This window comes from Pongo pygmaeus, chromosome 22, assembly GCF_028885625.2.
Source record: "Pongo pygmaeus isolate AG05252 chromosome 22, NHGRI_mPonPyg2-v2.0_pri, whole genome shotgun sequence".
NCBI lineage: Eukaryota > Metazoa > Chordata > Mammalia > Primates > Hominidae > Pongo > Pongo pygmaeus.
In genome coordinates, this window is record NC_072395.2 from 38,457,159 (window position 1) to 38,483,072 (window position 25,914).

General features: G+C 34.7%; 1 protein-coding gene and 1 pseudogene across 7 annotated transcripts in view; one reads left to right on the top strand and one right to left on the bottom strand.

Moving 5' to 3' along the window:
• GABPA (GA binding protein transcription factor subunit alpha) overlaps positions 1-23,429 on the top strand; it is a 37,233-nt gene extending 13,804 nt beyond the window's left edge. For 6 of the 7 annotated variants that reach the window (XM_054468697.2, XM_054468701.2, XM_054468696.2 and 3 more), the window contains 7 exons: positions 234-318; positions 3,194-3,439; positions 8,958-9,152; positions 13,243-13,296; positions 15,141-15,281; positions 15,526-15,718; positions 19,940-23,429. In XM_054468697.2, coding sequence (XP_054324672.1) covers positions 234-318; positions 3,194-3,439; positions 8,958-9,152; positions 13,243-13,296; positions 15,141-15,281; positions 15,526-15,718; positions 19,940-20,168 — 1,143 coding nt within the window. In that variant the 3' untranslated portion in view covers positions 20,169-23,429. The remainder of the gene's footprint in view (positions 1-233; positions 319-3,193; positions 3,440-8,957; positions 9,153-13,242; positions 13,297-15,140; positions 15,282-15,525; positions 15,719-19,939) is intronic. The other variant, XM_063659681.1, reaches the window with a different exon arrangement.
• LOC129022556 (protein LLP homolog) lies at positions 13,867-14,528 on the bottom strand (annotated as a pseudogene).
• Positions 23,430-25,914: the final 2,485 nt, after the last annotated feature.

Consider the following 25,914-nt stretch of genomic DNA (forward strand, 5'->3'; position numbering starts at 1 on the left):
TGACACGACAAATTTGGTGGTATGCTGTCCTAAATTACTTCCTTAGTGGTGAAAATATTTTAAATTTTGGCAAAGAATTAAATATGACAAGCTAAATCATGTGTTCTTATAATTTAATTAGTATGTTCAGTAATTAAGTTCTGTTTGGTACATCCATTTATTCTAAACCAAAGGCAAGGGATTTAATCTAATGATTGCACTAAAATAATCTTACTCATTTTATCCATGGTTAGCTGGATCCAGAACGAAGTTTATTTGACCAAGGAGTAAAAACAGATGGAACTGTACAGCTTAGTGTACAGGTAATTTCTTACCAAGGTAAGTTATTTTTCATGATAGTTATTTAAAATTTTAGCTCATGTTTTTCTGATACAATTTATAAGTTTTAGATGTTTTAGATGGTTGTCTAAATTACTTGATATGATATAATAGCCAAATATTCATGCTTTGGGTTTAGTAGTTGTATTTGACAGGGTGAAACAGATAGTATAACATATTCTATTTAGTTCAATCATAAAAGGATATATTATATGGTAGTAAATAGCAGAATCATAGAGAGTGCTGGAAGTCAGCAGGTTCCAGCTGACTTCCTAAGAGTACCTCAGCCACACTGCAGAACTGGACTGCTAAGGAAGCTGCTGCCCTGCCATGATCTGGAAAATACAACACCTGGAAGCTACCATGGTAGCTGTCACTTTAACCATGTTGCCTTTACAGTGACCCACACTAGTCAAAAAAATAGATGTCTGCTGGCTGCGGGGGCTCAAGCCTGTAATCCTACCACTTTGGGAGACCGAGGTGGGCAGATCATTTGAGGTCAAGAGTTTGAGAACAGCCTGGCCAACATGGTGAAACCCCGTCTCTACTAAAAATACAGAATAAGCTGGGCGTGGTGGCACATGCCTGTAATCCCAGCTACTTGGGAGGCTAAGACAGGAAAATCACTTGAACCCAGGAAGTGGAGGTTGCAGTGAGCAGAGATTGTGTCACTACAATGCATCTTGGGCAACAAGAGGAAAACTCTGTCTCAATCAATCAATCAATCAATAAAAAAAATAGATGTTATCTGCCTCAATGGTCCCCAACCTTTTTTGGCACTAGGGACCAGTTTCACAGAAGACAGTTTTTCCGTGGACTGGGGCAGGGGAATTCAAGCACATTACATTATCGTGTGCTTTGTATCTATTATTACTACATTGTAGCGTATAATGAAATAATTACACAACTCACCATAACGTAGAATCAGTGGAAGCCTTGAGTTTGTTTCCCTGCAACTAGACAGTTTCATCTGGAGGTGATGGGAGACAGTGACAGAGTATTAGGCATTAAATTCTCATAAGGAGCACGCAACCTAGATATTTCGCATGTGCAGCTCTCAATAGGGTTTGCGCTCCTATGAGAATCTAATGCTACCACTGATCTGACAGGAAGTGAAGCTCAGGCGGTAATGTGAGCGAAAGGGAGCGACTGTAAATACAGATGAAACTTCATCCACTAGCCTGCCAGTCACCTCCTGTTGTGTGGTCTGTGGCCTGGGATTTGGGGACCTCTGATCTGCCTGCTTGTCCGCTGTTAACCCATTTCCAAATAGAAGGCTTATACCAGTGATTCTAAAGCATTAGTCACACCTGGAACCCTAGCTGCAAAGAAATCCAGCCAGTACAGTTTAGCACAGAGAGAAGAATTTGTAATAGACATAGAGTCATCCAGTCAACCTTATTCATTACAGTATTTTACTAAACTTGTATAAGTACCCAAGTTAGAAAAGAAAATTAGGAAACTGTTTTTGGTAGGTTGAATTTTAGCTCTTTAAAATTTAGAATAATTTCGTCTCTGAACATATATTGTTCACAATTATGTTTCACAAACCACATTTTTCTTCAGACTCTGAAAATGGTAGTTACGTACTTCTGATCCTTAATTCCCTCAGGATTGATTATTGGGAATAGGAAATAAATTAGTAGTTTTTATCTTTAAAAGCCTAGTGACCTCTTGATGCAAGTGTGTTTAAGAAGAGTTTGCTTAAAGCCATTAAAGTATGAAATTTAGATGAAGGATTAGGAAATAGATTTTAAGAAAAAATATTTTTGATATTTTTTATCATGTATATTTGAAAAGTGATTCTCTTTAAACCACCTGAGAATGATAGTAGTAGTTTCTTGCAATACTGGTTTTCACAGAAGGTCGAAGTTGAGTTGTGCTTTTTCTTTAAGCTGTACTTTGATTGAATTCTGATATAGATTGTAATAGATTCAGTAAGAAACAGAAGCAGTTATGTAATATGACAGTGTCTTAGAGCTGTCATTTTAGTCTGAGGTTATTTCATAAAGGGCTAATTCCAGTTTGAATAGATAAATAAAAGTATATCTTATAGAGAGTACTGCACACATAATGAAATAACTGCTTTTATGGCATAATTTCTTGGCTTAATTATAATTTAATTTGGTATAATTAAATTTAATTAAATTATAATTTAATAGGTTTAAATGTGTTTTAAACTATCCAGAATTAAATCAAAATCAGAATTTTGATTTAATTCTGGATAGTTGAGGAGCCTTTGTATTAATAAATTATTTATCTTTATTTTTATCTTTTCCATAGGAATTACAGTTCTTAACACCTTTATGCTAGGAGCTTAAAATATTCAGGATTTGGGTTTTTCTTCATCTAATTTAAAATGAAATTTAGAATTTAATGGTAAATTTAATTTAGTAAATTTGGCATAATTTTTAACACATCTACTTCGTCCTTTAAAAAAAAAACTGAGTCAGTAAATAATAATTTTAATTTGCTTAGAAGGATTTTTTAAAATTCCAAGGATAGGTAGCTGCTCATTTATACTCTGCCTAGTCTAATTTTTATTGTTTCATATTGGTAATTTTTATTTTTATTTATTTATTTATTTTATTGTGGTAAGAACTGGTATTTCTTTTTTTCTAATGATGTTTATAGGTAGGGTTTGTGTGTGTGTCTTATTTTTTATAAAATTATTTTAAACTTGTAGAAAAGTTGCAAGGCTAGTGAAAGAATTCTTGAATATCCTTCACCCAGATTTCCCAAATGTTAACTTTTACTACATTTGCTTTATTCGATGTAGTTTTTCTCTACCATTTGGGAACATATAAACTAAATTATTTTTTGGTGACTTCTGTGTTTTCATTTAGATTTATAATTTTTTTTATCCACTGTTAAGGAATTGAACCAAAGTTAAACATCCTTGAAATTGTTAAACCTGCGGACACTGTTGAGGTTGTTATTGATCCAGACGCCCACCATGCTGAATCAGAAGCACATCTTGTTGAAGAAGCTCAAGTGATAACTCTTGATGGCACAAAACACATCACAACCATTTCAGATGAAACTTCCGAACAAGTGACAAGATGGGCTGCTGCACTGGAAGGCTATAGGAAAGAACAAGAACGCCTTGGGATACCCTATGGTAATGAAATACATAATTTTATATTGGGTAGAATAATAGGAATTAAGCTTGACATAGAAGACACTGGGGTAAGTTATAATCTATTTTACATGTAGAGTTATTAGGATGAATGTTGATTTTCTGTATCTCTCTTTTAATTGTAACGCACATTTAAGCTCATGTGGTGGACAAATTCTGTCCTGCGTGCAGGAAATACAAAGAAGTCTAAAAAATTTCTGCTCTTAGGGTGTTGAGAATGTAGTTGGAGAGAGAGAAGATAGATGAAAAGAGATAATTGCCATAAAAGGTAACATGTTTTTAAACTGTCAGTAACTCTTGTAGAAGAAGCATGCTATTGGAATCTCAAAGGGATCATAGTTGCCCTGAGGGAAAGCTGAAAAGAGTTTATTATAAATAAGATACTATTGGGCAGAGAAAGACATTTAAGACAGGAAATGTTATGTGCAAAGCTTAGACCTGGGGGTATGCATGAGTAGTGAGAAAATGGAGTGGTTAAGGAGTTATTCTGTAGCATTACAGCATTGTTTTTGATTGATGAAAATGATAATTGAAAAATGAATATGGTGGTAGTATATGGCATAAGTTGGAACAGGTAGAGACTGAGTGAAGGGAAAACAGGAGCATATTATTATAGTCGTGACTAGATGATAATGTCTACATTAGCCCAGACTCTAGATGATTTCTTTGGGAGTAACAAGGAAAAAGTGGATGAAAACAGTGACAGGACTGAGCAGATTGACAGATTTTATGAGGGTAGAGAGGGAAGCTACAAGTATTGATCTAACTTCTCAAGCTTCATGTTGGTGACTAAAACAGTAATAATCTTGATAAAAATTGGTTCCATCATCATTACATATTTAGTGAACACTACCGTACACCAGGCACCATGTTAAATGCTGGGCTTAATTAAGATGGTGCACTAGGAAGAGCATGCCTTCAAAAGCCCAGTTGGGGAAGTAGAGAAGTCTGGTATAGGAAATGTTTTTTCAAGAGAAGGTGGATAGCACTTGATTTTGATGTGGAAGTTTATATTCAGCTGGAGGTTAGCCAGAAAATGGTTTCAGTTATATAAGATTTGGGCTGGAGACAAAGATGTTATATGAGACTCATTCCCATTGAATTTATATTTGAAGCTATAAAAGTCTACGTAGTCCCTGATGGAAAGCGAGAAATGGAAAAGAACACACAACTAAAGGCATATACCCTAGACCCTATAAACATTTAGGGTTGGAGAAAAGGGAGACAAGAAATAACTGAAGAGACAGAAAGAAAGTAAGAACTTATGTGTATAGTGTCACTGAAATTGAGGGGAGAGTTTGGATGGTCAAGACTCTCAGCTGCCAAGAAAGTCAAAGAATGCTGACTGATATCTATTAAATTTGATGATCGGAGGACCATTCTTAGATTTAGACAAAAGTAACTAGAGTTGGCCAGACAAAACAGAATTATAAGGAATGGGGGCAGATGAGGAAGAATGCTGGGGTAACAAATAAATAATATTGATCATCCAAGAGTTGGTGGGGACCTGAATGTATTAGTAAATGAAACAGTATTGTTGGGTTTTTGTCCTTTTTTTATTTTTTATTTTTAGAGACAAGGTTGTACCTGGGGAGCAGGGCTGATGACAGAAAGGCTGTATTGTAGAACCACTGTTTTCCCTAGGACATTTTTTTCTTTCTTTAAACCAAGCCTAGAAGATACACAGTAAATGAGAGAGCTTACCCATGGAACTGAAAGAGAGCTATGGAACCAGACAGCTAATGTAGAATTTCATTCTGTCCCTCCACTGCCCAGTACTGTAGCCACTAATCACACGTGAGCACTTGAAGTGTCTCTGCTCAAAATTAAGATGGGTTGTAAATGTAAAATACCCATTAAAAGAAAAAGTATAAAATCTTTTCTAATTTTTTATATTAATTACCGGTTGAAATAACATTTGGAACATTAAGTTAAAATAAATTCATTATTAAGATGTATTTGATCAACTTTTTAAGTGTAACTATTAGAAAATTTAAAATTACCTAATGGTCTGCCTTATATTTCTGTTGGACAGCCCTGATCTTGATAATTGTAGCCTTCAGTTCTGGATGTTCTTACTGCATTATTTTGATAAATACCTGTGTTATTTTTGCTGGAACTCCTGTTGAATCTCTTGAGTTGATCTGCTGCATCTTTTTTCTTGTTTATTTTTCATCTTACTTGTCTGTACTACTTTCTGCCAGATTTTCTTGTCTAATATAACTTATCTGATTTTTAATTTACAAGGGCTCTTCGTTTTTGTTTGTTCCTTTCTGTAGCATTCTGATCTTATATTGCCAATATCGTGTTTTCTCCTACTTCTCTGAGTATATCGATTATAGTTTTTTTTTTTTAACTTTTAAAAAGCTTTACCGTGGTATTTCTGTTTCTTGTGGATTCTGTTTTTCTTGCGGTTTTTGTGTTGTTTTTAACCTCTCCCAAATATCTAATTATTTTTTCCCATCTTTTCACATTTAAGAATTAATCACTTTAGGCCAGGCGCAGTGGCTCACGCCTGTAATCCCAGCACTTTGGGAGGCTGAGGCAGGTGGGTCACTTGAGGCCAGGAGTTTGAGACCAGCCTAGCCAACATGGTAAAACCTGTTTCTACTAAAAACACAAAAATTAGCTGGGAGTGGTGGTACATGCCTGTAATCCCAGCTACTTGGGAGGCTGAGGCACAAGAATCTCTTGAACCTGGGAGGCGGATGTTGCAGTGAGCTGAAATTGCACCACTGCACTCCAGCCTGAGCAACACAGTGAGACTTCATCTCAAAAGAAAAAAAATAAGAGTAAATAACTTTAAAGCTAATTAATGCGAAGTTCTGAAGGATTTGATAACTATATGCTGATAAAATGAGGCATTGACTATTTCATTAAAAGAATTTCAGGCCAGGTGTGGTGGCTCATGCCTATAATCCCAGCACGTTGGGAGGCTGAGGTGGGAGGGTTTCTTGAGGCCAGGAGTTTGAGACCAGCCTGGGCTATATAGCCAGACTGTCTCCAAAAAAAAAATAAATAAAATAAAGAGCTGGGCATAGTGGCATACACCAATATCCTAGGAGGCTAAGCTGGGAAAATTGCTTGAGCTCTGGAGTTTGAGGCTATAGAGAGCTTTGATGGCACCACTATACTCCAGCCTGGGTGGCAAAGCAAGACTGTCTTAAAAAAAAAAAAAAAAAAAACAGGCAAAGAAAAGAGTTTCAAACATATCAATATTTATAGATATTTTTGCAGATACCTGTCAGCAGTAGAAGATAGGGGTGAGCATTTGGGATAGGTGTGTATGTGAATACTGTGTTCTGGAACTGGAAAAGGAAGTGGAGCAGGGAGGAGGTAGAGAAGGTAGAGACGGTCTCACTCTTCAGTTTATAGGCTTTTATTACTGGGAATTGTTCTTTCGGTGTTTGTTCATTTCGTGTCTCTCCCCATCTATTAATAAATGTTTTCCCGGTGTCCACATGTGTGGGGTGCACTCATTTAACTGGCCCCCCAAATGAAAGAGAGACCCTGGAGGTTCTAACCACACCATCTACTTTAAGTCAGGCTCCTTATTTTCAGCTTTAAGCCTCTGTTGCTACTCAGAACCACCATGACTTGAACCAGTGAAGGGAGATCTGCAGGCAGGAATTCTCTCACTTCTTACTGGCATCCTCCTTGGCAACATTTTAGGTCATAGTTTTCCCCTCCTCTGCCAAATCGATTACCACTCTGCTTATTGTCTTCAAAACATTAGATTAAATCTTTCATACATGCCTGTCACTTTGTACTCATGTTCCTATGATTTTGCGTCTTTTAAAAATTCCTTTACTGTTGTTTTACTAGAGTCTTAGAGAAAGGAGGCAGAACATGGGTGGACAATTAGTTATGTTAAACCAGAAGTCCTGATATTTGAGAAAACAAATCAGACAAATTAAATTTTTCCCTGAGTTTTTTTTATTTTTAAATTTTTATGTAAAATTAGCTTTCTTTTTCTTTTAAAAGAGGTGTGATTCAGGATAGCTTTTCTATTTAACTCTGCTTCTGTTGTTTTCAAGTAGTATAGTACTCACAGATAAGGCAACTTTCTTTTTCAGTTCTTGTCAACTTTTACCTGAGCCTTCTCCTCTTTCCTTTTCCTTGGCGTCCCTCTGCTGCTCACTTCTAGTTCCACTCTGCCAGTTTCTCCTTGCTGTGGGCCATTCTCCTCGAAGTAGTTCTTGGCTCAGTTTGAAAAACACCCAGGTGCTACATTGCTTCAGCCCTTTAAATCTTAACACACACTGCGGCTATTGGATTGGGCAAAACTGCTTTTTAGCGTTGCTTTCATCTTGTCCTGTTGTACTTCGAATGCGTGCTTCTTGGCTGCGCTCAGGTTTTCCTATGATCAGAGTGGGTCACATTTCCCTTGCTTCCCTTTGCTTTCTCCTGCACACAAGCTAAGACCATGGAGGTCTTATAGCTGTTATTGCTTTGTCTTTACCCTCTTGTATCTTGAGGTCCATGAAGATATCTTGTCACCTGGTTTTATGTAAATGTTCGTGGGTTTTTGGTTTTGTTCTCCAGTCACTTTTTTATGTTTATGTGTACATTCAGAAAAATTTAAAAACTTTGCCACCATCTTCCTAGAATCCTCCCTTAACTTCTTTGTGGAAAAATTTAAAAATATGTATTCTGTGGCTATTAATCCTGTATTCTTAGAATGCTTGCTTTTGCCTTTTGAGGCTAGGGCACCTCTGTTCCTTTAGTCTCAAATGGAATAGTTTCAGTTTCAATAGCACTTTGCCTCTTTGAAGAACTTTTTATAAAATTCTTATGTTTGATTCATTTTCACTATAATTTGCCCTTGATACCTAAATGTTATTTTTTTTCTACTTTTCTTATTGAATAGCATTTATTTATTGGGTATATAACCAATATTATTTGAATAGATCATCTTCTTAAAGCGGGAGTACCAGAACCAAAACTAATTTAGCTAATATGTATTAAACTTACACAGATAGAATGCTCTATTAGGTGCAGGTGATACAGCAATGTAATATTTATAGATATTGGCCATATTTTTTTATTTATGAATTCAATTAGATAGTAAATGATAGGGAAAAGGAAATTATTTGGATATACTCTTTAAGATTAAACAAGTGTATGAGCAAGGCACTGTTAGGTTAAACTTGGATAATTTACTTTATTCTCTTCAGAATAATCTCGTATTTTATTCTTTCATTTGGCCCACTGGAGAGCAGTTTTGCATTTTGTTTTTCTTGATACAGTTCCAACTGAGGTTGAACCAAGTGACTGCATCAGAAATTTAGATTAAGAAGTTGGAAAGGAGCTGAGGAGAAAATTACAGCATAATTTTCTTTTCTTTTTTTCTTTTTTTTTTTGCTTCATATAATAAGTTTACCTCACATACTTGGGGAAAGAAAACATCTGTGTGTATGTGTGTGTATTGAAAAGTTAACTGTAAATTTACACAGTATCTAAAATGGAACTAGGCTAAAGTGAATATTTTTCTTTCTAGATCCCATACAGTGGTCCACAGACCAAGTCCTGCATTGGGTGGTTTGGGTAATGAAGGAATTCAGCATGACCGATATAGACCTCACCACACTCAACATTTCGGGGAGAGAATTATGTAGTCTCAACCAAGAAGATTTTTTTCAGCGGGTTCCTCGGGGAGAAATTCTCTGGAGTCATCTGGAACTTCTCCGAAAATGTATAAAATTACAGTTATTTCTTTACATTGTAATTTAAGCTTAATTTTATTTCCTTATAACTTTGTTTTCATCTTAATTGTTTATTGATAATGATAAGTAATAAGCAATAATAATTAACATTTATTTACTGTATAATGCTATGCTGAAAGCTCTGTATATTCTTTAATTCCTATAGTAACACCACAAGTCATTACTTTGCTTATTTTTTAGATAGGAAAGTGAGGCTTTGAGAGCCCCATAAAGTCACAGCTAGGAAGTGGCAGAGCCAGGATTCAAGCCCAGGCTAACATTAGAATCCAAGTTCTTAAATCAGATACTGTGCCCTACACTTAGCCCTCTTCATATATTCCATTTGTTGCCTTGTGTTTGATCAGCTCTTACATTTACTGCTCATCTAGAAACGGAAGAGATCATTTGTTTACAGATGGCTTCCTTCCTATTCTCTTCATTATTGATGAGATTAAATCTTTTTTGAAGTCTTTACTGTTAATTGAATAGAGTCTTAAGAGGGAAGGAAGTGTATGCAGCCACCTTTTGGAATTGGAAGCCACTGTTATAAGTTTTTCCACTTATAACTTGTAAGGTTTCAGACATTATTATGATTTAAGTGACCATATAAAGAAATTGGATGAGGTGGGCAGATCACTTGAGGTTAGAAGTTGGAGACCAGCCTGGCCAACATGGTGAAACCCCAGCTCCACTAAAAATACAAAAAATAGGCGGACAAGGTGGTGCGTGCCTGTAGTCCCACCTACTTGGGAGGTTGAGGCGAGAGGATAGCCTGAACCTGAAAGGCGGAGGTTGCAGTGAGCTGAGACTGTGCCACTACACCCCAGCATGGGTGACAGAGCAAGAGTCTCAATTGGGGAAAAAAAAAAAGAGAGAGAAGTTTGGAAACTACTTGGCTATCCAAGAAAACAAGGCACAAATGTAAATTATTTTTGCTTGAATTTTAATCCATCTTATATTTCAGTCACTGTTAAGACACTGAAAGCAACCCATTCCTTGACAGTTTTGCATATCAGAAATGCTAGCCAGACCCACGTATTTTTCAGAACACATGAATACAACATACTCTGACTTTGCTTTTGTATCAGTTATGGATGAAAATTTTAATGATAGCATTTTGTTTTATTATATACCCAGTAAGGGGAGAGCTCTGGTGGAGGGATTTTCCACCTTAATTCAATGCTTGCAGTTTTCATTCAAGGTGCTTTCTCTGGCCAGGTGCAGTGGCTTACTCCTGTAACCCCAGCACTTTGGGAGTCTGGGGTGGGCAGATCACTTGAGATCAGGAGTTGAAAGTGCTTTCTCTGCTGATGAATAAGAAATGAGCTCTGGAGAGAGGCATTTCTTAATTGTTTATAATTTTATTCTTGTAAGGATTCTCCCAGATGTTTTTTTTAAGTATCTATGATACTGAAAGACTTAGTACATTCATTGTATTTGCAGCAGTTATTTCCAGTTTCCATTCTTACTAGATAAGTAAGTTGAATGTCCTAGTTGAAGCTTTGTCCTTGGTTTCACAGATTTCCTTCCCTGCAGAGGTTTTGAAATGAATAAGGTAAATTCTGAATTGTGAAACATGTGAGTCATGTTTATTGAAACACTTTCTTGTAAGAAATCTCAAGAACACCATAAAGATAGTGCATAGATGATAGTTTCATTTTTCCCAAATCCACGTTTTTTCCAGTCTCTCCCAGGTCAGCTGTTTGTTGTGGCTGTCTCTTTCTGGTTCTCTTATTGCTTCTCAAACTTTAAAGCTTATTCATAGGCTTTTCCCAGAACAGAAGTCAAAGGTGTCTTGTATATCTTTCCATTTCCATGCAGTTGAATGAGTCTTCCTCAGAAAAGCTCTGCTCTGGAACCATTGCTTTGTCTTTTAAAGCAACAAAGTCCCACAGCCTAGATGAGTGTCTCAGGGAATTTCTTGGTGATCCAGCCATGGTTCTTCACTCTGCCCGGGTAGGGAAATCCCATCTGCCTTGGAAATCCAGTGCTCAGTTCAGAATTGGGAGATGGGCAGGATGATGTGTAAGGGTATTTCTAACAGACTTTCTAGAATTCACAAGTCTTACTTCTCAGAACAGGGTTTTTTGAGCACAGTGCAGTACTCTGGTCCCTTCTGTAGAGAGAAGTCTGCAGCCTATCTGTCAAAGGCACTGATTCTGGGACAGAATTGTTAATAACCTAGCCTCTACTATCCATCCTCCGTGATCTCTCAAGAAGCAGCAGTACTGAAGAGGTAGAGCTCCTTCTTCAGATATTTGTATGAGATTATTCACCTGAGCTGCCACCTGCCTGCAGTCCCCGCTATGTTGAAACTTCATCCAAGTCCTACTATACATGGGAGGATAATTAGGAAATGTTCCAGTACTACCAGTTCCATGATGTCCTTCTCAGTGTGAATCTGTCTTCTGTCACCAAAGGCAAAGGAAGTTCTCAGTTTGCTAAGGGTTTTCTTTAGGAAAAATAATTGTTTTATTCCTGTAGTGTCTAATGTTTCTTCATAAAATGGCTCCATATCCCCCAGGGCTTTGCCTCTCAAGACTGCTTACTTTGTGCATAGCAAGGATTTGGGGGGTTCAGGGAGGAATATGATATTCAGAGTGCCTGTACTCTGAAGAGATTGGTCTTGGACCAGTCTTTCAAAAACTTTTTTTTTTTTTCCCCCTGTGGTCTGCCTTCTATCTTGAGAGTTTCCAGGAAGCAGACCAAACTCCAATCTGAGAATTAGGACTTAGAAGGTGATTTTACAAGTTGATTACGCCTGTGCTGTGTGATGGTGATGCTTTCGTTTGCCTCTTTTGAGGCTAGGTTCCTTTAGTCTCAAACGGTTCCTCTTTGAGGAACTTTTATAAAATTCTGAGGAAAATTTACTACAAACATAAGGTACGTATTTTTTTTATCAAGAGAGACCACAGTTCTGGAGGAGAATACTCAGAACTAGGAGTCTGGATAAAACAGTGAGGTTGTCAGTTGACTGAAAAAGTAACTGTTTTGTGCACTGTGCTTTTTAAAAACATGTTTCTTTAATCCTCACAATAACCTCATGAGGCAGTAAGTATAGGTGTCTAATTTAAACATGAAGAAGTTAATGTTGAAAGAGGGGTAATTTTACCAAAGTCATATAGTTAGTAAGAGCTAAGAACTGAATCTAGATCTGTCTGAAGCCATATAATTGTTAAGTCCTCAGTCTTCGGACCCTCAAAGCTCCCATCTGATAGGATTCTGACCTCTTTTTACTTCCCCAACGTTTTCCAGCTCTGTGTGTCTGGAACTGGATCCTGGCAAGGCACCCTTAGCAGAGTCTTCTTGGGAGCCCAGGCCTCAGTATTCAGAATGATTGCTGGAGGGTATAGTTTCAATTTCAAGAGAGAGGCATGCAGTTTGTGATGGGCACAAAGTAGGCTGAAGTAATAGAGACTGGGATGTGCAATTCTTGTGAGAGTAAAGAATAACATCTAAGTAGGGAATAGCAACAGATAAGTAATGAATGGTTCTGTAAAGGCTTAACTTAGGACCTTTATAGTATTTTTATTTTGGGAACTATATTTTTAAACGTGAAATTATTTAGTTTAATTGAGACATTTAGGACTGCTACAATTGTATTGAAAATTTGCTGTCTTTAAGTAGAAGCATTATAAAGCTTAAGCAGCTTTAGTCAGAAGTGGATGTTATAACAGATAATGGGAAGGAGGCCTTTTTGGTGGAGATACGTACCTAAATAATTTTATTTTGGTGTATATTTTATCTTTGATCTGATCTTGAAGATTTCCATATTTTTACATGGCTTCATACGGATTTCAATACAAATATTTACATTTAGAAAACCATAGTTCTCTGCAGAACTTTACTGAACACTAAAAGACATTGGAGCTTTTCCCTGTGTTATTTCTCCTAAAGGTATCTTTTCCTTTTAAAGTGACTATCAAATACTTTTAAGGTTTTTATTTCAGTAAGTTTCAGTTCAGTGTTTTGGTTTTAATTGTGGAGTTCTTTTTAAAAGAACCATATTAAGTTGAGTTTTATTGGATTGGGGTTTTTATATTTTTGGTTTTAAAAACAAAAAATTTTTGTTTTTTTCAGATGTATTGGCAAGTCAAGAACAACAGATGAATGAAATAGTTACAATTGATCAACGTGAGTATTTGTACCTATATTTGCCCTTTTATTAATAAGAAATGTTTATTTGATCCTGCAAGGTAATAAAAAGGAAAATTATTTAAAAAAATTTTTTTTTCTACACACAAAATATCTTTTGTTCTGTGGAATGAAAGCTTGACACAAGTACTTTATAAGATCCACTTGTGTTTTTAAATGATACGACTAACATAACAGCTTGCTTTGTACTCAGTTCACTAAAATTTGGTAGGACATCATTTGTTTCATCTTTACTGACTGTTAATTACCAAGTTGTAAGAACAATTCTAACCACATTCATACCTGACAGAACTTTCGTGCCTGATAATAACTGGATATTAGGTAGCATCCAATTGAAATATCAGTGTAGCTTGGATACAGCAGAGAAAATATTCAAGTGTCCAAAACAAACTTGAGGAGTTACACTGGGTTTGAAATGAAGAAAAAAGGCCAAGTTAAAATAGGAAAACAAATAGTTTTCATTTGGTGGGAGTTGCAATCAAAGTGTACAGTTGTATACATTCTAATGGATCATCTGTCCCATGTGGCATTTTCCAAGGTTTGAAGAGTCTACCAGGCCAAACCCTTCGCCGCCTCCACTACTTTTGCTTGGCTTTTCCCCTTTCTTTTCTCTCGCTTTGCCTTCAGCTTTATTCTTTACCTCTGATTCATCCATTTTGGGTACTGTACTTGCTAGAAGTACAGTCTAGAAGAGTCTTTTTGTTTCTCTTAATGTCCATCTCCATTTTCATGTCATCTTTTCTATCTTTTACCTCATGTTGCATTTTCTCTTGGCATGTTTGGGTTTGGGTACCACCACAGTTGCTATCTCTTAAACATCTTTCATTAAAACATTACTGTCTAGTTTGAGAATACTTTTAAGCCTGCTGAGCTTTTTTGGGGCATTTTTTTTCCCCTTTTCAGCATGCATCTTTCTTTACCGCTTATGCCATAAGCTTTTAGCTATGTTTTACCTGAGGTACGAACACACACGTCACAAGATCATCCTAACCGGCTAAAATTTTTAATGAGGAATTTGAGATACGCAAAGTAAGTATAACTAACACCTGTGTACATCATAAGAAATAAAATTTTATACACCAAGTTTACCTGTTGTAGGTTTCATTTTCCTCTCTCCTACCAGAGAATTGACTATCTTGAATTTTATGTTTATTACCGTCAGCATATTTTATATTTTTACCAACTATGTAATGGTAAACACTGTATAGCATTGTTTTCCACGTTTAAACATTTTCTGTAAAATGATAATACGTTGTACATATTATTTTATAACTTTTTTATCATTTGAGAATTACTCATGTTGATACTTGCAGCTGTTTCATTCATTTTCACTGCTGTATTTTTTAAATGCTGTGAACATCATTGAATGAATATTTGTAAGAACATGTGTGAGATGTTCGTGTCATAGGGTTTCTATCCTTTCAGCCTTACTCCAGATACTGCCAGAGTCTCAAAGTGGTGGTGTGAATTCTCATTTGTCCACATTTTCTACAATGTATTTGACAAAATGTTTTTATGAACAAATGTTTTAAAAACAAACATGTTTAAATACTCTCTTTGTCTAATGTGTATGCATCACTAAGTTATTTCCAAACAAGAATACTAGCTCTTACTAAGATGCGCAAACTATAATGCAAGCATTATAATTTACCATCTGAACTTTTTTGTTATTTTGTTTGAAATTGTGGATTGAGGCTTTCTGTAGTGAAGTACTTTCTTGGGGTAATTCATAGAGCATTAGTTAAACTGATAATGTCTTTCAGTAATTTTTTTTTTCTGCTTGTATTGGAAGAAAAAAAATTTCCCCTTGTCTGTCTTTGCAGCTGTGCAAATTATTCCAGCATCAGTGCAATCTGCTACACCTACTACCATTAAAGTTATAAATAGTAGTGCGAAGGCAGCCAAAGTACAAAGAGCGCCGAGGATTTCAGGAGAAGATAGAAGCTCACCTGGGAACAGAACAGGTATTTTTGTATTTTCTTGTATTTATAAAATATATCTATCTAATTAGGTATATTTTGTTGTATTTTACTGTATGAAAAATGTGAATTTGGACTATCCCTCTGGCAGTATTTAAACAGCATTTCTAGAAAAACAAAAATTGTTTCTGCCATGGCTGAGATTTGAAGCACGGGACCAGTTTGTTGTCTTTGCCTTGGGCTAATCTATAACACTATAGCTAATGCTTTGTTCCACTTATCAATTTAGGAAACAATGGCCAAATCCAACTATGGCAGTTTTTGCTAGAACTTCTTACTGATAAGGACGCTCGAGACTGTATTTCTTGGGTTGGTGATGAAGGTGAATTTAAGCTAAATCAGCCTGAACTGGTTGCACAGAAATGGGGACAGCGTAAAAATAAGCCTACGATGAACTATGAGAAACTCAGTCGTGCATTAAGGTAAGCTTTTATTACTTTTTTTCCTGTTATCAAAAATAGAAACTTGCTAAAAATAGAAACTTTCTAAAAAATAGTTTCTTATTCTAGATGTAAGCATTGTTATGTAATGATATTAAAAACTTGTTTATGTTTTTTCTTTACATATTAAAAAACCTTTTTAAAAAGATCTTAATAATTTTGAGGTACAGTTTTTTTTTTTACAAAATTACTCTAAGATTGTTTATTTTTATCTGGTTTGAAAGCTATAATACTGTCCAAAAAAAAAAAAAGTTTAATTTTTGAGGTTTTTATTATTTGCATAGGTGAATTGAGTGTTAGTTTTTAATGAGTAAGCAGAAACTGTCCTCTGTTTTTACAATTACATGCAGAATATTGACCCATTTTCTACACAATCTGCCTAAATCTGGATATCCAATCTTTACATTGATACAAACTCTCCATAAGTATTATAAGGTTTTTTGACAGAAATTACTATCAGAAATTATACCTACTACAGTGATGGAAATTCAACAGGTACATTTAAGTATCTGAGAAGAAGGATATATAAGAATATCACGGAATTATGTCTGATTTTTTGGGAGACTGAATATAGTAAAGTAGTTCTGCAATTCACGAGTTTTTCTAAATAGCATGCTTTTACTGCTTCTTCGTGTTTCACTTGGCCATTTTCACACTGAAAGATTATAATTTAGCTCACACACACACCCTCTCCCTTCCCCTTTCCATCCCCTCATCTCAATATCCCAATATAATTATATGGAAATTTTGGTTCAGCGAGTATTCATTGTTACAGTATTACGGCCAGGTAACTATTATTACATAGTTGGCCGTGATTATTTTTCTTTTTCTGAATGACCTGTTGGTTTCTTAGAGTTCATGAGTAACTAAAATGTTTAGTTTTCAATATGCTTATCCTTTTGTCATTCAGTCTCAAACACATTGCCAACTGTCTAAAGATTCTTCGTGTATAATCATAATTAAAGCTGCCATTTTTGAGAGTTGATACAGATTGTATACGTTCAAGTCCCCTCAAAATTACAGGTAGATTGTTAGAGTTAATAATTAAGATGTCAGTTCCCCCCCCGATTGATCTAAGTTTCAGTGCAGCAACTTAGTTTAATTTGAAAAATAAAACTAAGTTTTTCTTAGAACTTGAAAAGATAATTGTAAAATTTACATGGGACTATAAAGTACCATGGTAGACACCTGAAGATTAGCAAAGTGGAAAGACTTGTCCCACAGGATATTGAGACTTACTCTAAAGTTACAGTAATAAGACAGTTATGCTATTTGCTCAAGACAAATAGGCCATACAGTAGAAGAGGGAGCCAAAATAGAACCAGGAATATGTAAGCATTTGATTTAAAGAAATGGCAGTGAGGAGAAAACATATGAGGAAATGACCTGCTTTTCAATCATCAGTGCTGGGATAATTTACTCTCCATCTCAGGGGAAAAGTAAAAGTTGACCTCTTCCTTATGCCGTACCAAAAATCAATTCCATGTAGCTTGTAGCTCTATATGTAAAAAGTAAAATAGAAAAGGATCTAGAAATACTTTCATAACTTCTGGTGGTAGGCAGACATTTAAACAGAATCAAAAGGACTAATTCTAAAGGGAAAGATCAATAAATTGGACTATATTTAAATTAGGAGTTTCTGTTCGTTGAAAGCCTTATTAAGAGAGCCACACATGTCTGACAGAAGTATCTAGAATATGTAACCAATTCTTACAAATCAATTTTTTAATGGGCAAGAGACTTGAATAGACACCTCAGGCTAGAGATTATCCAAATGGCCAATGAATATATGCAAAGGTGTACAGCCTCATTAGTATTCAGAGAATGCAATTGAAAACCATAATTAAATGGTACAACACACCCCCTAGAGTGGCTACAATTTAAAAGATTGCCAGAACTAAGCTCTGTTGAGGATATGGAGCAATGGGAATGCTTCTACCCTTTTGATAGGAATGTAAATTGTAACAGTTGCTCCCCTAAGCAACTGTTTCATACATACCAAACAGAAGTGTACTTGTATGCCCATACACATGTTCATAGCAGATTATTTATAACATCCAAACCCCAGAAACAACCGGATATCTGTCAGCAGTAGAGTGAATGAATCATTTATGGTATATTCATACACGAATACCTTGCATTCTTGAAAACTAAGCTCCTGCTACAAACAATGACCAGTGAACCTCACAAACATAATGTTCAGTGACAGAATCCAGACCCAAAAGACCAAATTCTGTATGATTACATTTATTTAGTAAAGTTCAAAAAACAGGAAAATTAAATTTCAGTATTTAGGGATGCATGTTTGGGTGATAAAAATATAAAGAAAAAGCAGTGAAATTACTATCATGATACAAGCTTGTGTTTACCTTTTAGAGCCAGGATTTGGGGAGTGATTGGGAGGGGACATAAAGGGGATTCTAGATGCTGGCAGTGTTCTGTTTCTTGACCCGAGTGATACTTAACAGGTGAATGAATGTTCACTTTGTAATAAATCACTGAACTGTTCACTTCTGTGTCCTTTTGTTTGTGTGATATATTTGCAATTAAAAAGTTTAAAAAAATACAAGTTTAAAAAAAAAGAGGGAAGAAAAGAAATCATATCCATGAAATACAGGTATTGTGTATCTTTCATTTTAGGGAGGGAACAAGTGGAATAAATGCTACTATATACAGTTGTGTGATGCATCTACTAGATCAAAAGAAGTATTCAGTAAAATTCAAATTTATGTGTGTATATTCTTTTTTATCACCTCTTACCAAGAAATATGATTATGCCAACTCCATTTTCCTCCTAGAATTATAAAATCTCTTTCCTTTTTCATTTTCCTCACGTATAGTCTTACATATTAATGTAGAAATTTTTTAAAGCAATTGAAATGCCTATAGCATTTTTAACTGGATGGCAAGGAATTGTTGGTTTGTGAGCTGAAATCCAAATTCTATACTAATGTAATTGACATAAATGGAAACTACAAGACTGCCCAATGTGTTATATCTCTTACTGGGAAATCAAACATAACTATATTTATTTTGCTATTCTGGAATTAGGGAAAGATGACAATTTCCTGTATATAGGTCAGTCCTTTCATTAACAGACTCTTGATTAAGCCAAGTGACTTTTATCCTGCTAAATGTGATAGTTTATATCACTGGTACTTTTGCAAATAGTTGTTTCTTTTGTAATAGCCCTTTGTCAGTGGGCAGTGCAATTTTAAAATAAGGGCTTTGCAATCTGCCAGTCGTGGAAAGAGCTTGACTTGCCTTTTTCCTGTTGTTGGAATTAGCAATACATAGTGTTTGTTTAAATAAAGTCTGTTTTCCAAAGGAAACATAAATCCAGCTCCGTTTGCATCTCTATAGAATGCAGCAGTAAACTAGATTTCTAGAATGATTGCCGGAACTCTGCTTGTGTACGTTTAGAAACATTGTCTCTTTACAATGTCCTTTACCTGTTTTTCTGTATCCTCTGTTTCTTTTAGACCTTTTCCTTAGACTTAAAGCTCCCTATTGGGCTTGGATAATTTATCTGAAATTTGGAAAGCGTTTACATAGTGAAATAATAAAGATGAAGGCATGACTTCATCATATAGGATTCTTTACAAGACAGAAAAGAAGTGGAATATATGTATTAATTTTTTTCATATTATCGATTTTTATTAACATAGCTTATATTTTGTAGAGGGCTGTGTGCCAGTCATTGTATACTAAGCACTTTACAAAGATTATCCCTTTAATCCTCAACAATGATATGCGGGTATAAGCACGGTTAACCTCACTTCATAGATGAGGAATAAAAGCTTTGAGAAAATATAACTCCTGTGGTCTCAAAAATGTTAGGTTTTAAATCTTGGCTTTCTAATTCCAAAGCTCTTGTTCTTAGGCTCTTCTACTGCTCTCAAGGTTTTTTGTTTTGTTTAATAATTATTTTTAAATCAGTGTTTTATCCTAATTGTTGAAAATATGTTTTGAAAGTTTAATGTATAGAGTGTTGGAGTAGTGAGCACTGAAATTTTAGTAAATAATGTTTGGATGTTTCATTTGATAGTAGCATTAAATATTCTATATAGCTTCAATATTAATTGCTGTTGTGGCGGATGCAGTACTCTACTAGGCTTCTGCTGACGGAATAGTCTGTAAATTATTGTAAGAAGTCTCATTTATTTTTTCTGAAGTCTCTAATTTTTTTTTCTCTTTTTGAAGATATTATTATGATGGGGACATGATTTGTAAAGTTCAAGGCAAGAGATTTGTGTACAAGTTTGTCTGTGACTTGAAGACTCTTATTGGATACAGTGCAGCAGAGTTGAATCGTTTGGTCACAGAATGTGAACAGAAGAAACTTGCAAAGATGCAGCTCCATGGAATTGCCCAGCCAGTCACAGCAGTAGCTCTGGCTACTGCCTCTCTGCAAACGGAAAAGGATAATTGAGCCCCAGGACATTCTGGGACTCCAAAGTCTTTCTTAAAATGTTTAGAGCAAGTATAGCTCTTACCTTTATTACTGAATTTGAATCTTCTTTTATTTCTAGGCTGTACAGTCTGATGCATGATTTTTTTATAAATATTTCATACTCTTGTGAATTTGGATCTTTTTACTTTGAGCATATATTTTAGAATATGCATATGTTAAAGGATCTCCACAATGTCTGCAGTGTGAAGGCAGGTTCATTGTGGAATAGTTTGTTAACAGTCAGGAAAGCTAAACTGGTCAGTATTAATGTGTAGCCCTACCAAAAATAGCCAGTAGTATCTGAAAATGAAAAATAAATGAAGTATCTCTAGGAAACAGTCTGGCTTAACTATTTTTGAAAATATAACTGTTTCCCCTCTCTGCTGCTTTAGATGTTGCTTTACATAGAACCAGAAAATGGAATTTCTCAGCTAAAGCATGTGTGCCTGTTTCATCTAATCAAGCAGAGCTAAAATGTTCATACCGAATAAATTTATATTAATAAATTACTAAACTAAGAGTATCAGGTTATTTATATATTTGCAAGCAAAGGACAGTAAGAAGTTGACTGGCAAAAGAGCAGTGCTGAAGGAGGAGATCCAGGTTTAAATCTGGCTTATTAACTCAAGCCAATTTTAAGGATTTTCTGTATAGATTATTCATGTCAGACCAAGAATTTAAATTATTTTGAGAGAGGCATTTAATTCTAATAAACCAGCTGTTACAAAAATTATAAAATGATCTCTGTTTTTCCTGTCAGAGATTTAAAAAACTGAAAAGGTATACCTCAACCCAAAAATAAAGGTTTGGTTTGGTTTGTTATGGCTTCCTTTTTAAAAAAATTTCCCTGTAGTGCCAGTTTATTATGCAAAGCAGCTTATATTCCTCTGTTTCTGATAAAATGAAGACTTTAACTCAGTCAACAGTACTTTCCCTTTCAAGGCATTAGTAAATTACTTGCAAATAGTTTTAAAAGGAAAATTCGATTTCTGTTATAGGCAGTCTTCTCTTTAAGACAATACTTTTCCACTTATTTTTTTCCTTTTCCATATTATCTATGTGTATTCATATATCTATATACATATTCAGTTGATCATTTTATAAACATATATGAAGGCATAAAGATATACAGAAGAAAAATTATTAAATAACTCATTTTAAGATTCAAATTAAGTAATTCCTGCATGTATGACATTCCTTACATAAGCGAACACTAAACAAAAATGGCTAGAAATGTCTTTTTCTTTTCTCTTTTTGTTGTTTGTTTTAAGGTATTAAGCACGAATTATTACATGAGACTGGCAGATAGCTATTAATCCTCTTGCAGATTTGAGAAAGTTGATTCTCAAATATTTATGCACCTTCTCCTTCATTGTTTTCTTTAAATCTGTCCTGTTAAAAAGCTTCTTAAGAGCTCAGTTAATGCTTTTGACTTAACTAGGAGAAAAAGGCATGATAATACAGGCAAGATGGCATTGTTAGCAATTCTGGTAGTGGTTTGGAATGAATCCTAAGAGGCAGGGATCTTAAGGACAAGGAAGAGAAGAGAGAGAGGAGGGATCTTTGATCTCTTTCTCTGGTAATCTTAACACGTAATTTTACTACAACATGTTCTCAATTCATTTATATTATTATATTAAGCTCTTTCTGCAGTTGATATCTGAGCAGAGTAAGATTTGTATTTCCATTTTTACTTTTTTGAAAGAGAATATATGGACAGATCATTAGTACAATTTGGACACTGATTGTAAGAATATCTGAGTAAAATAACAATATGAAATAATTAATAGAAGCTCTAGCGTCAGGTAACACGTAGACAGCAAGAAAGGTTTTGCACCATCCTCTTACGGCCTAGGGAGTTGACAAGTTGCTTGTAGTTTTAAACAAATAATAAAGTGTACCCTTCTGGTATATCATCAAGAGCTTAAGAATCTTGGCTTTCATATTTAAAATGCTTTTGGGGAGACATATATTAAAATTTTAGCCAAGATGATAGACATGTCTCAATTATATATGTGTGTGTATATTTTTAAAGCTAGAAACATTATTTTTAGATCCCTAGAATGAAATTTTTTTTTCATCTATGCAATTCCCATATGGTTTTTTTAAATCATATTTTATTCATTTTCTCCCTTCAGCAGTTTTCATTTTATTTCTCATAATTTGAACAGAGACAGTTCTCATATGTGAACAGATGCTTTTTTTTTTCCTTCTTACCATCATTTATGCATGACATAGGTAAAGTAATATGACTAATTTCTCCAGTTGATTCAAGAAACTCATTACTTTGCCTCAAATTATATGTAAAATATTTGTTTTACTTAGGTTACAGTTATCAGAAAGCCAGGTAGTTTTTTTCTTCTATTAAAATATAACATATTGTGAAAGAAAATAAAATTTATGCTATTCATTCTTTGCTTTGTTTTTATAAATGAATTTTTCATAGAATTTACAGTATATTCATAGGAAGAAAGATAAAATTATTGGTCATCATTTGTACCTTAGAAGTACAAGAATTTAAGTAAAAGAAATGTTCATTTTTGTTTTAAAATTTGTTTTCCATGTGAAGTTTTTATCGAGCCAACTTTCATACATATCTCGCTAGCCTAAAGTCTAAATATTTGTGTTGGCATCAGAAAAACAAATTAGACAGAATTGCTATGTGTGGTTGATCTTCAGATAAATTGACTGATCACATTTATTTTTGTATCAGTCTATGTCATTTAATTAGGAAAAATTGTTTAGTTGTTTTCTCCCCTGATTAATGGTGATACTCAAGTATGATACAAAAAGAATTGTACCACCAAATATTTTTGTGAGGTCTGCTGTTTTCCGTATTCATTTTATGCTACTGCCTTTAAGAAAGAACCAGTGTATCCTTGAAATAGCACAAAAATGTTTTAAAATTCATAATTGCAAAACAAATCTGTGACTAACTTAATGTCTTCAGATCTAAAGGGTGTAAAAATATTGATACTTCAATATTTCACTTGCTGCCAGGAAAAACAAAATTCTCAATCTTTTGTAAATGGGAGGAGGACTTTTGCATACATTTTTACTCTTTAAATAACGACAATGACACTTATACTGTCATAATAACAATTATGTATTTCTTTGTGGTTTTAATTTTTTTTGTAATTTTACATAAAACAGTTATTTTCTATTTTTACGCAGATAAAAAATATTTGTGCATAAAATGTAAAAATAGTAAAATGAGAAAAATAAAACTATTATACAGTATGTTTCTGTGTTGCTTAAAAGTTTTTTTTCCTGAAAACAAAATCTTAAATCCCCAAGACATTTTGTTGGATAGTAATCTGACAGTCCACTTATGATACGTTGTACATAGGATTCCGATGCATTTTTTAACTTAAAAGCTGTCAATTTGGGAAGAACATATTTCACTGAACTAAAATTAGTAGGTTCATCTCTTTAAGGAAATTAATGAAATTCCATCTACAAAGCCAAATTGTTTTAGAATAGTAACAGATGAAGCTGTTAGAAGGCAAGCTGGTGATTGCTAAATTGTAAACCTTTCGTAAAGCCTTTTTTTTTAACAAACAAAAAATCACCTGTTCATGTTGGCTATCAGCAGGTTGCTTCAGCCAGAATCAGAATATAGAAGAATGGAAGGGGTTAGGAAAAAGTGATTCATGCCTGCCTTTATGGTGAAGCAATGATGAAAGTTTGATTGACATGCTTAAATAGGAAGTTATGGTTAGAAATAAATGGCTTTAAAAATAGACAGTGTAATTGTATCTAGTTTGAAGTGATGAAAAACCATCAGCCAGGACGCTAGTGAGGTATGTTTGTTCTCCCAGGACTTCAGTTTTTTGTGTGTACAGCTTATTTACAAGCCAAGTATGTGCTTAAAATGCTTTTTACTAATAAACTGACAACTTTAGAACACTGCTTTTAAAAATTTCTGTAGTGAAGGACCACTTTCTTATTTCCAATTTGTCACAGACAAACATTTGTAAAATAAAAACTGAATTAGTACAGGGAGGGGGAAATGGGAAGTTACTGTTCAATGGGCATAGAATTTCAGTTTTCCAAGATGAAAAACGAGATGGTTACACAACTATAAATATGCTTAACAATACCAAACCGTATTAAAGATGGTTAAGATGGTAAATTTCATATTATGTATATTTTACCACAGTTGAGTTTTTTTTAAAGAATGAATTACTATAAGAATTTTAAAAATCAGTATTTACCAAATTAACAATACAATGGGGGAGGAACATATTCAACTCAATAGATGCAGAAAAATGTACAATTTAACATCCATTCATGATCAAAACTCAGCAAACTAGAAGAGAACTTCTTTAACCTGATAAAAAGGTATCTGTGGAAAAACCTACAACTAACATCACGTTTGTTGCCCCTCACCACTCCGCCCCCCTCCCCACAAGATTTGGGAAACGCAGAGGTACCTGCTTTTATCATTTTTATTCAGAATTGTATCCTAGTCTGTGAAATAAGGTAAGAAAAATAAAAAGCATACATACTGCAAAAAATAAAACTGCAGAAGGCATCAGACATGTTAAACGCCCTCAAGAATCAAAAAGTTATGAGAATAAGTAGCAAGGTAAGGTACAAGGTCAATATGCGAAGTTCAATTTTATTTCTGCGTGCTAGAAACTAATAAATGGAAATTAACATTTAAAAACCACCATTTACAATAACATTAACATGAAATAGGGACAAATAGAGCAAAATCTGTGCAAGACCTATCAATGAAAACTATAGAACTTGCAAAGAAATGAAAGAATGTCTAAGTAGGTGGAGATATAACACCATAATTCTGGATTGGAAGACTCAATTTTGGGTTGTCTTGTTTTTTTTGAGACAGTCTCACTCACTGTGTCACCCAAGCTGGAGTACAGTAGCGCGATCTCAGCCCACTACAACCTCCGCCTCCTGGGTTCAAGCAATTCTCGTGCTTCAGCCTCCCAAATAGCTGGGATTACAGGTGTGTCCCATGATACCTGGCTGATTTTTTATATTTTTAGTAGAGATGGGGGCTTTGCTATGTTGGCCAGGCTGGTCTCGAACTCCTGACCTCAAGTGATCTGCCTGGCTCGGCCTCCCGAAGTGCTGGGATTACAGGCGTAAGCCACCGTGCCTGGTCTAAGATACAATTGTGTAAATGTAAATCTTGTAAATGTTAGTTATTCCTAAATTGACCTATAAATTCAATTAACAACAAAAATTCTGCCAGTCTTTTTTTGTAGACAAGCTAATTATAAAATTTATATGTAAATACAAATGACACAGAATAGCCAAAATATTTTGGAAGAAGAATTAGAGAACTTGCACTGTGCTATATAAAGCTTTGCTATATAAAGCTACAGCAATCAAGAGGTGGTATTTAGGTAAGGATAAATATATAGGTCAATGAACAGCATAGAATCCAGAAATGGACCCACATATATGGCTCATTGATTTTTGGTGCCAAAATCAAAGGTGCCAAGGTAATTCAATAGGGAAAGGGTAGTTATTTCAACAAATGTTAGAAAAACTGCATATATTCATGGAGAAAAACCCTTGCCTTATACCACACATAAAAACACAATGGATTATAGACCTAAATATAAAATCTAAAACTTATTAAAAATTTTTCATAACCTTGGGGTAGACAAAGATTTCTTAGATATTAAAGAAGCAAAACTAGGCTGGATGTGGTGGCTCATGCCTATAAATTACAGTGCTTTGGAAGGCT